The 12,696-nt window shown below is 43.4% G+C and overlaps 2 protein-coding genes across 8 annotated transcripts in view; one reads left to right on the top strand and one right to left on the bottom strand.

Moving 5' to 3' along the window:
- Positions 1-112: 112 nt before the first annotated feature.
- LYRM2 (LYR motif containing 2) lies at positions 113-4,543 on the top strand. Its single transcript, XM_039343127.1, has 3 exons — positions 113-314; positions 2,447-2,587; positions 3,626-4,543. Exons 1-3 carry the CDS (start codon positions 270-272, stop codon positions 3,704-3,706), a joined length of 267 nt encoding a protein of 88 aa, XP_039199061.1. The 5' UTR covers positions 113-269; the 3' UTR covers positions 3,707-4,543.
- A 3,301-nt stretch (positions 4,544-7,844) lies between these two features.
- Positions 7,845-12,696, bottom strand: part of ANKRD6 (ankyrin repeat domain 6) — a 99,813-nt gene continuing 94,961 nt past the window's right edge. For all 7 annotated transcript variants that reach the window (XM_039343119.1, XM_039343123.1, XM_039343118.1 and 4 more), the window contains 3 exons: positions 12,114-12,224; positions 9,415-9,733; positions 7,845-8,797 (listed from right to left, as the gene is read on the bottom strand). In XM_039343119.1, the coding sequence (XP_039199053.1) occupies positions 8,238-8,797; positions 9,415-9,733; positions 12,114-12,224 (990 nt within the window). In that variant the 3' untranslated portion in view covers positions 7,845-8,237. The remainder of the gene's footprint in view (positions 8,798-9,414; positions 9,734-12,113; positions 12,225-12,696) is intronic.

Here is a 12,696-nt window from a genome sequence, read left to right as displayed (position 1 = left end):
CGAAGTCCCTCGCCCAGGGGTAGGCAACCTCGGTTCTTTTATGACTCATGGACTTCAACTCCTAGAATTCCTGAGTGAGCTATGCTGACTTAGGAATTCTGGGAGTTGAAGTCCATGAGTCATAAAAGAGCCGAGGTTGCCTACCCCTGCCCTCGCCTGCAGGCTCTCTTTCCTGGCAAGCGGCTGCCGGGCCCCCAAGCGGGCGGGATCAAGCGTGGCGCTAAAGAGTCCCCTCTAGTCCAAAAGGGCCGAAAGGCGGGAGCTGAGCCATGGCGGCCTCCCGGTTACCCCCGACGGCCTTAAGTCTGAAGCAGGTAGGAAGGGATCGCGCCAGGGGGCGGCAGCTCGGCCTCCTCTCGGTCTTTGCAGCCGCCTCGCTCCTGAGCAGCTGCCGAAGCGGCCCCTCTTGTCTTTGGGCGCCTCGTAAACGGCGCTGGCAGGAGCCTGGGCGAGCCTGACGGTACAAAGTGCTTTGCTGCAATCTGAAAAGGAGGCTCCGGGCCTGGAAACCGCCAATCGGAAGGAGGTCTGGCGGTGGAAAGAGGCTCCTTGAACGCTGGGGCAGCCTCCCGGCAAGCGCCCTGCTTCTGGCTGGATACTTGATTCGGGCCATCGCTCGGCACCCCGGCATTTAGTTGCAGATCGGTTGTCTGCTCGCTCCCCAGTCGCGTTAGCAGAGCCTTCTACTGATGAAGTCTCTTCCTTTTCGAAAACTCTTTCTTATATTTACAGAATCTGTGGGCTGCTGCTTTGTTTGGAATGTATGTACAGGTAGTCCTCGACTTACGACCACAACTGAGCCCAAAGGTCCTGTTGCTAAGTGAGACCGTTAAGTGAATTTTGTACCCATTTCATGACCTTTCTGGCCACAAGTTGTTAAGTGAATCCCTGCAGCTGTCAACACAGCTGATAAGCGAGTTTGACTTTGCTGGTAAGGAGGTCAGAAATGGTGATCAGGACACTGCAAGTGTCGTAAATGTGAGTCAATTGTCAAGCATCTGAATTTGGATCACACGACCACGGGGATGCTGCCAACAGTTGTAAGTGTGAAAAACTGTCGTAAGTCACTTTTTTTTCAATTTCCAGTTATTATAACTTTGAGCAGTCCCTAAATGAACTGTTTGTAAGTCGAGGACTATGCTGTAACACTGTCGTGTAGGGATATTTTTTTCCTAGCAAAAGAGCCTGTTACTTTACATTAATTGCTTTACTGATTCTCACTTCAGTAGATAATTCCTGGGAAGCATCTGCATGCTGCATGCAGAGCAAGCTTCCAAGAAGAATTTTTTTTAAAGAAGAATTCTGGAAAAGCAAAATTAAAACTTTGGGGGGGGGAGTGAAATATGGTCATGTATGGTGAACTGCATTTGGCTAAGTTACACAGAAGGGCAAAGTAACCGCAAAAGCCTTTGTATGTGTACACACACACACATACACGAAATTACAAGTAATGTCACTGCTATTATGTACTTTGTTAGTATTTCATATTTCTGTAGGATTTATATGGACATGAACTTGAGACTTTATGTTTTGGGAACAGGTGCAATTTTGGATGTTGCCATTGACAATTAATGGATATCACAAAAGTTTTCTCTATGATTTAGGGGAGAACCAAACACAAATTGAGGAAGATTAAACTATCTTTCATATTGGAAATTAGCTTTTGGGGCGGGTGGAGGACAAAGGACTTTATCTTCATCTGTCTATGTCCACCGCATGAACATGCACCAGTAAAAGTGATTTTCCTCTCCTCAGCCTACAACTTAGTCATCTTTAGCTATGCCAGTTTTAAGGGATGTTTTCCCTCTTTCCCCCAGCACAGTTTTTGGTGTTTGGACAATTCAGACCCCAGGATGATGAGCAGCTATGGAGTCTGTCAGCTCCTATTGGCCATGTTAGGCTAGTGCAAGCATGAACCTTCCTATGTGATCACGGGGCATGGTTCTCTATGGCTATTTTGGCCTGGCCTCAGGAGAGCCTGGACACAGGGTGGGCAGAATACAGACAGAAAAGTCAAGTTGTAGTCATGATGGTGCACTTAAAACTCCCTCTGATGAAACTTGTGAAGACTGACAGTAGCCCCTGGTATGGATCTCCATACAACCTTGGCCCATTCAGATGGACAAATCAGGCAGATGCACTGAACTTTCAAATAGATAAATTGACGTAGAATTAAGAAAAGTGATAGTATGGAAGTAAAATATCTAGAGCATCAATGTTTAATTTAATTTAATTTAATTTTAAAGAGGGCAGGCATGTGTTAATTTGATAGTTGAGGGAAACAGGCAGGTTTGTGTTAATAGTTTTGCTGATCCTTTCAAGCACATGATCCTCAAGGCTTTTTGAAAGTGAATTAGCTGGGTTCGTTTTTGGTTGAAAGAGTAGATGAGAAGACCTTGGACTTGTGACAAAAAGTGAGACAGCCATTCTTTGTTTCCTTTGATAGTTCCTGAGAAGACAACAGGTTCTTCAGTTATACAGGAAAATCCTCAGGACCATTCGTCAGATCCCCAATGAAGCCGATCGTCGGTATATGAGAGACTGGGCAAGGGAAGATTTCAAAAGGAATAAAGAGGCTACAGATGAGGCAAGACAGTTCTCAAAATCTGATGGGCCTGAACATTATAGCTGGTAGATGGGCCTGCTGCCTTCTGGCAGGTTTCCATATAGCTTGCTTAGAACATTAGACAGGGATTGGAAAATGTATTATGGGTGCTATGCAGTTGCTTCCTTGTGGATCACTTTGGAATATTAATTCCCCTTAAAACAGTGGTTCTCAACCTTTTTAATGCCGCGACCCAAACCAGTCGTAAGTCGAGGTCTACCCAACCGGTCGTAAGTCGAGGACTACCCAACTGGTCATAAGTCGAGGACTTTCCCTGCCTGGGAGCGCTGCGCATGCGTGGTGCCGCCCCCTGCGCCGGCCAAGGTGTAGCTGGCAAGCGGCAGAGACGGCGCAGGCCGACCACTGGCTGGGCCACCAGCTGGCCCAGCCCAAGGGAGGTAAGGCACCCGCCGGGCCCCACGTGCGCCAGCAACCCTCCCTGTGCCCGCCAGTCTCCCACCCCTGGCCCTCTTTTACTTACATTTTTAGTAGTTGCTCAGCAGGGAGGGGTAGAAACTTCCAGACAGCTCGCCTTCGCTGCAGACAACTTGCAGCACCGTTTGCAGAATGGGACTTTTGGCGGGCTCAGCAGGGCAGAGACAGCCTGGACAATTCCTTTTGGCTTTTGAAAGCCAATATAATTAGACTCTATTCAAGAGAGTCTATTCTATTGGCTTTCAAAAGCCAATAGAATAAAAGGGAGTAGCACAGCTAAGGAAAAGGGGGAAAAAATGGTGGACTGCGTTGTTTGGCGACACCCATGAAATGGTCGTTCGACCCCAAATGGGGTCGCAACCCACAGGTTGAGAACCGCTTCATTAAAAGAAGAACTTCCAAAGCTGGTTATGGTAAAGACAAAGTGATTTAATATTTACCTTTTTTTCTGAGTTTCCAAGAGCCAGTATTTGAAGCCTACTGAAATGGCATATACTTTGAATTTAAGAATTCTGAGTCCAGGTTTGACAAATATATTTGTTTAAATTACCTTGCCTACTAAGTATGACATTTCTTCTTTTACAGGATACAGTTAAGATGATGATCACTCAAGGCAACCTACAGCTTCAGGAGCTTGAGAGAACACTAAAATTGGCAAAATCCTAGGCTTAATTCTGCTTACAAATCAAAGCAATTTTTCATTGCAGCTAATTTTGCAAGGACATTAAATGGGAGGAGTCGTGCTGAGAATCCAAAGATGTCCTGTGTACACTTCCCAAAAGTCAAGACGGAAGACCTGCTGAATACTCTTTATCATGGTAGAAATGCTATAAGCCTGAAGGTTAAGGTGGAATAGGAATAAAACAAGCAATAGCAGTAACATCTGGACAATGTGAAAAATGCAAAAGTAGATAAAAGGAATTTGATACCTTATATTTAGGAACTGCACTTGTAAATACAAGAATACCATGAAGCTGTGGAACAATTTACTCTTAAATGTGCTCTTTACCTAGAGAATTCTTCAAGGGAAAGAACTGAATCTTTACCAGTTCTACACAAAGCTTTGAAGGGATGGTTTAACGAGATACAATATGCCTTCCAATTGACTCATTGAACTGGATCTCCAAGGTAATTAAGGTACTTCAGAATAGCTTCAGTCAAATCTGAAGGGGGTTCTATGGACTTCTGGTACTTTCTGGCTTCATTGTTGCATTTTTTTTCTTCTAAAAACAGACAGAATTGAGGGATAATGGAGTGTTTTCTTATATTGACATGAATAATTGATCAGAGTCTACCGTATGTACATTTATTTGCAACCATAGGTTTTAGCAAAATAGCCAGTGAATTTTATCTCTTTCTAGAACGTCATGTTCATGCTTATGGAAGTACTTCCATGTACTTGGATGGACAAGTATAGAATGAATTAGATGTTGTTATATATCTCTGGCTCTTCTGTTAGAATTTGTTTAGGCAAGTTTTCTTATAAAGAGAAACATAAGTCCAGTTTTGTACTCCTTTTTATCTTTGCTCTATATTCTCCAAATCCTGTCTAGCTGCAGATGTTTGGTCTGAACCAAACATGCTTGCTATTAAGCAATATATATGGCAAGATTCTGTCAGGGAATTACTGATTGAGTTGAGCTGTAAAACTTTCATTAGAATTGCAGTTTAGAAGCAGCAGGGCAGTGTTGTAGAGTTATAAAGCAACACTCAGGTTTACAATATGCAGTCTGGCCTCATTTTCAAGAGGTGCAGTGCAGGTGATAATTCAGTCCAGTCCAGTCAAGAAATCATAAAAAGACAGGATATTGACAGTGGTATTAGCAGAATTATTGCAGCAAGGCTAAGCCTTTTGAGTTGCCTTAAATATATCATGTATAATACAAAGCATTCTTTATTTATTCTGAAGTTCTGCAACCTTAGATTTCAATGCCACAAAGCATCAGCTCCACTCATTACTCTTCCCTGAAAGGTGACTACAGTACTATTTTGACAGATTATACATAAATATCTGGTTTTCTGCATCCTTGAGGGCTGGGAGACTGCTTTTACTTCCAGATTCAAGTCTTGGCATTAGAATCAGGACTGGTTTTCTTCTATTTTGATCACATACCTTCTAATTCCTGAATCAAAATGTATTGCAATAACTTAAAGGAATGACATTATTTTGCGCCACCATTTAATATTAGTAATGTTCTTCCTAGTCTTACCAGAATATTCTATAAATAAGAAGAGTGAAAATACTCTGGAAAGAACCTTTTGTTCCAGGATTATTATAAATAGTTCTACTGGCACGAAATACTGAGGTACGTATTCCACTTAGCAATTATTTGTTTCAGGAAGCATAAAAGCTCAAAAAAGAGCCAGGTTGGTGTAGTGGTCTAGAAATCAGGAGACCGTGAGTTCTAATCCCACCTTAGGCTGGGAAACTAACTAGGTGACTTTGGGCCAATTAGTCTGTCTCAGCCCAACCCACCACACAGGATTGTTGTAGGGAAAATAGGAGAAGAAAATAGTATTATGCGTGTTTACCACCTTGAGTTATAAAATAATAAAGGTTGGATAAAAATCTAACAAATAAAAGGTGGCTGGTAGTGGGTGTGTAGAAAATCAATCTTAACATCTGGAGCGACCAGGATCTTGTTGAGCCCCTATGGTAAGAATCTAGCCCATAGCACCCTGTCTGCTATCCAGGGTGATCAATGTAAGGGATAGTTTCATAATACAACTTAAATAAGAGCCAATAAATATTAACAGAATTGTAGATTGATGTAAGCAACACAAGAAGAAATGTAGGAGCAAGTGAGGGCAGACTATGATGGTTGCATCTCTACAATCAAGTGTGTGTGTGTGTGTGTGTGTGTGTGTGTGTGTGTGTGTGTGTGTGTGTATGTATATGAAATAAATAATGGTGATCACTAGGATAAAATCATAAACAAAAATGTTTAATCTACAAAACCAAGCTTTCGTTGGTCACACTACCGACATCGTCAGAGTATAAAATGCTGGATCCGGGAGTCCGTTTTTTATATGGCTGGCTGCCTCTGCACTCTGACCCTGGATCGGGACATTGGTCCACTCATTAGCATTGGCTGTGTAGTTCTTAAAGTGGCCATTTCTAAAGTTATCCTCCCCTCTCCAATTGCTGTTGTTTTCTTTGTGCGGGTGCGGGTGCCTGGAGATCTGTTGTTCATCCGCTCCCAGTCGTCTGTCCCCACCCCATTTGTCTTAGCTTGCCTCTGTATTGCTGCGCTGTCTCGCGTGCGTGCTTCAAGCTCCGTTCTTCTATTTGCCAGCCCTGCCGCCTTCCTTGCCCGTGTGTAAACTCCTGGGGGTTGGTCATCTCGTTGTTCCTGTTTCTTATCCACCCCCTTCTCTCTCGCACTAACGGGTGAGCTCCTGTGTGTGCTAATGGGTTGCTAACTGGGCGTGTCATTTGGAATTGCTCCACTACTTGTTACTCTCATTACCCCCTCGGTACATATATGGGAGCGCAGGAGATAACCATCCCATTTGCTCTCGCTGTTACTTGCCTGTTCTCCCGTTGATTGGGGCCATGCTTCTATTGCCGAGTCATTCGCGGGGCATGCCTCCGGTGCATTTCCTCCATTCTCAAGTTCTATTGCCCCCCCCCCGCATCTATAATCATCGAGGGGGGGGTGTCCAGGTGCTTTTTTTTGCCCCACATTTGCTACCTTCCTCGTTAGCGGGTGCGCTCGTCTGTCTGGCCAGGTGTCATCAACGGGGTATATTGGAGTTTTTTCCTTCTCCCCGGTGTGTATGTACTACTCGGCAATAGACTTTGTATATCTCCAACATACAAAGTCAATGGGGAAAGCTGGATTCACTTAACAATTGCACAATTCACTTAACAACCATGGCAAAAAAAGGTTGTAAAATTCACTTAACAGCAACTTGCTTAGCAACAGTAATTGTGGTCCCAGTCGTGGTCATAAGTTTAGGATGACCTGTATCCAACCCAATTAACATCATTCTTGACTGCACATCAATCAGCTTTTTAGCATGAGAAGAGGCATGCAAACCCTATTTTCAATTCCTTGCGCCGTCTGAGTACAGCAAGTCTCCCTAGTGCAGAGGTAGGGAACCTTGGCTCTTTTATGACTTGTTGGACTTCAATACCCAGAATTCCTGAGTCAGCATGGCTGGTTCAGGAATTCTGGGTATTGAAGTCCACAAGTCATAAAAGAGCCAAGGTTGCCTACCTCTGTCCTAGTTCACACTGCAACTGAATGGTCTAGTCATCGTGATCCCCCGGGAAGCTCCAGAGTGTGAAATAAATATCCATACATAAAGTTGTTAGGGCTGGGAGTACTTGTAAGGTATAGAACAGGGGTCTTCAAACTTGGCCCTTTTATGTCTTGTGGACTTCAACTCCCAGAATTCCTCAGCCAGCGGGCATGGCTGAGGACTTCGGGGAGTTGAAGTCCACAACTCATAAAAGAGCCAAGTTTGAAGACCCTTGGTATAGAAGGAAATAGTCTTTCTGATGTTGGCCACTGTTTGCAGTTTTCAAAATTCAACTCAGTTGTTAGGGTTAAGATATTGGGTAAGAAAGTAAGGAGTCCTAGGTTCTAGTGCACCATCAGCCATGGAAGCCCAGTGGATGATTTTAACCCCATTGCTCTCAACTCAGCCACCTTCACAGGGTTATTACTAGTATCACTCTTATACTGTGCCCATTGTACACATATCAAGTCTTCAGATAACCAGTGCCCCAAAACACATCTAGTGTTTAGATACAAGCTCACACTAAATAAAAATACTATACTCAATACTATAAAAATGCTCTAACTTAAAAAAATGTTTAATATGTAATAAAAGAGTTTATTATAAAATAATCAAACCTTAAAGAATTCACAAAATGGCACACAGACTGAAAAACAAGAATAGACATTCACTCACTCCCAGCAGTGTATCTGAGGGGCACCAATAAGTAACAAACACATTCTACCCAGAATTAGTATCACAACTAGCACTACTTAGAACTAAAACAACATTTTGCCTATCAACAAAGTATTGGCTTAGGAAAACTGGTTTCCTCAAATAATTTCATGGATACTGTCTCATCTTTAAAGGCATAACTTCAGTATGAGTGAAATAGCTCATAAGTATTCCCTGCCCTCATATTGTTTGTGAAAACAGCAATGTGTCCTTTTTTCTTTGAGCCATGCAAAGGCTAGTTTTCCTTCTGGACTTTAGTCCTTAGCTTCTGCAGTTCCTCTTCTAAACTTTTAATGTGTTCTTTAAGGACAGTTTTATCTTCCTGAGCTTTCTCGTCAGCTTGGCAACGAGCTTCTTCTATCTTTCTCTCGTACCACTTCTCCATCTGATTTGACACAGCCTCAAAGAAGTACTGAGTAATTTCCAAAGCTTGAGAGGCGCCCGCCAGCTGAGGGCTGCACTCCTTTCCTTCACAGGCAGAAGGTGGGTGCTGCACAGATGGAGCTTCTACTGGCTGGTGGGTCCTGTGCTTCAACTGACCGCTTTTACTTGGCTTCTTCGTTTGAGTCCCTTTGTCTACCAAGCAGCCACTCTGCGATTCTGCCTTTGTACATTCAGGAGAGGCCTGCAAAACAGTTTGTCCTTTTACATGCCTTAGTTTGGAAACTGAATGTTCCACTGCTGGCAGTTCTTGCTGCAATCTGTTGAAACCTGCTTTATCCTTTGGCCTAACCACTTGAGGAGACGCTGCAGAAGGAGGCGGGACAGCACCACCCACTAACTGTTGCTCTGTTCCTGTAAGCAGAAAGAGAACAAATAATTATAAGTGCTTGAAGTTTTGGGAAGCTTGAGAAAAGCCCAGGTCAAACAAGAGGATGAGAATCATAGCCTCAATGCAGGATGGCAATGGGATAAACTCAAAAGTTCCTTAATGCAGTTTTTGGTCCAAGGTTATTCTAATTCCCTATGTCTTATTAAAAGCAATTGGAATAATGATCGAAATCTCTTTTGAGATCTGTATATTTGTAACAAATGAGATCTTCGGAGACCGGTGACATGTTTAATTGCTTGCTTGCTTGTTTGCTTGCTTGAACATTTATGCACGCAATTTATAGGCTGCTTGAAGCCCAATGACACTGAGCAGCTTATAATGTTCAAGAAATTAGCACTTGCAACACTAGAATTGCAGAATGATGACCGCTGCTTGAAATTACTGTGGACTCCTGCTCTAACAGTAACACAGTTTTTCTTCTATGGTGATGAAGGAAGTTTTAATTGTACAGGTTGAGAAGCAAGATGCCTAGTATCAAAAAGAAAAATAGTGAAATTTAGATTGACACCCCAGGTTTCAATGCAGCAGATTAGCATAGATATCCAACTGAAAAATGGCTAAAATAAGAAAACAAAAATACCTGAGGGGCTATCTTGCTGAACCACAAAATACTTTTTTCCAAAGCTTTGCTCTGTGACTGGCATGCCACTCCGTTCCGTATCTTCTGAGAGGCTCAGAATGCCAGAATGATGACGGGACCCATTTGATTGTGGTGGGGTTTGGTGAGTTTTACAGTCATTTGTAGTGTGAAGGTTTTCTGTATCCAGAGTCTCTGGCAGAGACTCAGATGTGGACAGAGTGGATTTTGGTCTTGAAGATCTAGAATCTCCAGAAAGCTTCATTTCTAAATTCTGAATTTTTAGCAGGCACCAAGCTTTCAATTCACCGACCAAAGACAGCTGTAAAAAGAATCCAGACATCTATCAGAGTGCATCAAATGATCTCGCTCTCAATTCTCAGCCACTCTTACATTTTGTACCAACATACTTTTGAACCAAAAGTATTTGCTGAAAAAAAATATATTATTCTATTAATCTTCCATTTAATATTGTATTCTTGCCAACGTTGTTACGTTTCTCTAAAAGCTTAGATATAGATGCCGATTCACTGATATCAAAACTTTGCCATTGCAACCTATGACAATCGGTTACATCAGGGGTATCAAACTCGCAACGTCACGTGACGTGTCACGACTATCGCGACTTTTTTTGCAATTGCCGGAAATGGGGTGGGCGCGGTTTTGCTAGGATGCATCCGGCCCACGGGCCAGCAGTTTGACACCCCTGGGTTACATTAATCACAAAAGATTCCATAGAATTACACAATTATATGGTAAGTGCGGAGATATAATAGGAGGACCCACAAGCTGTAGTCCCAAGCCCCATGAAGTCCTCAAAATTCTGGGTGCAATTGAGGAAGAACAAGCCCCTTGACCTCTTGGTTTCCCTGCCAAAATGGTGGCTGCTCCCAGGAAGGAGCCATGTAGCCTTCAGGGAGACAAAGGAGCAGAGAGGCTTGGCCTCCTTGCCCACATGTCTCCAGAGCTTCCAGGAGAGCTACAGAAGGTGATCCGTGATGGGGTGGGGAGGAGGGTGTGGGACCCAGTGGGGTGAGAAGGCAGGCCAAACGCTCATGTGGATCCCAGGGGGCAAGAAGCAGAGGCCAGGATGCTTTCGGGTGGGAATCTTGATAGGCCTGGGCCTGGACTAGGTCTCCGAGGACAGGGCTTTTCAACCAGTGGTATGGGTACCACCTGTGGTACATTGGCACCTGGCAGGTGCTATGCGACCATCCTACAAAAGTGGTAGTGGGGGAAGGGAATGAGCTGAACTGGTTGCAGCACCGCACAAGCCTGAGCGAGAGATGGCTGGAGCTGCAGGGCTGTCAGAACGCAGCGGAAGCACCAGGATCAGTGCCAGGCTCCAGCTGGACCTCGGCGCTGATCCTGGTGCTTCTGCTGAGCCCTTAAGAAGCACCAATCAGTTGGAAAGCAGCCCTGATCCTGGCACTTCTGCTGAGCCCAAAAGAAGCGCCGATCAGCTGGAATGTTGCAGCATCTCCAGGGTCTTGTGATTTACATTCAGATGCTTGGCAACTGATTCACATTTATGACAGTCACAGTGTCCCAGGGTCATGTGAAGTGACCAAAACCTGCTGCAACCACACAGCAGGTCGGGGGGGGGGGAATAAAAATGAAACACCCCCCACCCCACCCCTTCTGCCAATCCTCAATAGAAATGCTCACAACAATGAAAACCTCAGACGGGGAAGAGTGTTGTTGGGCAGGCAGGCAGGTGTCTTGCTCGGCTGTGGCTTGGGGAGCACCTTTTTCAGTGCCACTGTAACTTCGAACAGTCACTAAGCGAACTGTTGTAAGTCGAGGACTACCTGAACTTTATCACTTTTTTCCTTTTGGGGGGGGGGGATCATCAAGTTTTTGACACCTTGCTAGACGACTGGTGGTACTCGGATGTTGCCATATCCTAAAAGTGGTACAATGGCTGAAAAGGTTGAAAAGCCCTGTCCTACGACCTCCCCCACCTCTGAAACATTCCATGCTCTGCTTAACAACTGCATTGGATAGAGCACGGATGGGGTCATTAAGCAAGGTGATCTCGTGGGTGCCTTGCTTAATGACTGTCGTGACTTACAACTGTAATGTGCAGGTTCCATTACCGTTTTAAGCCAAGGGCTGCCTGTATCAATTTAGAAGACAAGTGTATATAGATACCCCATCCCTAAGAATCAATATAGAGACAATATTTTACTAAAATGTTTGATGATAAACATGTTTTCAACAGCAAGAAGACATACTGAGAAAAATTATCAAAACTTACATTGAAATTGCTTTGATTTCAGCAACCTAATTTAACTCTGCTCAGAATAAAAACTTTCCACTATAACCAGAGTTCTTTTGTTGCTTTCAAAAATTTGTAATTACTTTCATTATTTCACCATTAACAAATGCCTCATCATTTCACATAATTGATCCCGCAAGTAATTGGCAAAGTACCCTCTGCTCCTGGAGTACAATTGCTGCTACTCGAAGGCTTACAAAATTGTTTCAAAACCTTTGAAGGTTTCCCAAGAAATAATCTTCTGGGCACCACACGTGCTTAGAAGATCCTGCAAGGATCCTGATAAGACTTCTAAGGAGCCACACCAAGCCTCTAAGTAGCTGTACCTAAATTGTGCTTCACACCACAAAAGCTCTTCATTACTGAAGCTCCTCATTCCCAAAGTTATTGTGTATTCACTTCAACAAGTGTAGTAACCTACCTGGCGTTTCTCCCCTTCGTTTCTTTCCAACTCGGTGTGCTGAAGACGATGAAGACATTCTGCTCTTTCTGCTGACAGCCTCTCTGCCATTAATTTGTCTAAAACACGGAGCTGCGGTGGAACCAAAAGGCTCATTCAGAAATGGTATTCTTGCAATCATTTACTAGAACGTATACATCAAGCCATTAGATCAATACTGTTACATCTGAAAAGGGCACTTTTAATGAAGCAGCGTGACTAAAAATAGTTATTTCGGTATTTAAAAAATGTGTACACACTAAAAATTATTTCAAATTTTAGCTACAGATGTGCCCACAAGTAAAAAAGAATGTATTAGTTCTCTTTCAGTAACTGAAGATTTCAACTATCTGTCTACTTGCTGTACATAGAGATGTACATTCTTATACACATATACAACTAGGTTTACACATTATGCTAAGCTAGAATATAATTTCTTTTTTAGCCCAAATGTGTGAGTCCAGGCAATGTAGTTTATTCACTAAGCTTTGTTTAAAACGTAGCTTATCATAGGTATGAACTGGGCCAATTTCTTTCCAAGTCTTATACAGATAGTCTCATTTAA

The sequence above is a fragment of the Crotalus tigris genome, unplaced genomic scaffold (assembly GCF_016545835.1).
Source record: "Crotalus tigris isolate CLP2741 ecotype Arizona unplaced genomic scaffold, ASM1654583v1 scf7180000017833.3397121, whole genome shotgun sequence".
Taxonomy (NCBI): Eukaryota; Metazoa; Chordata; class Lepidosauria; order Squamata; family Viperidae; genus Crotalus; species Crotalus tigris.
This window is presented reverse-complemented; position numbering and strand designations above follow the sequence as displayed.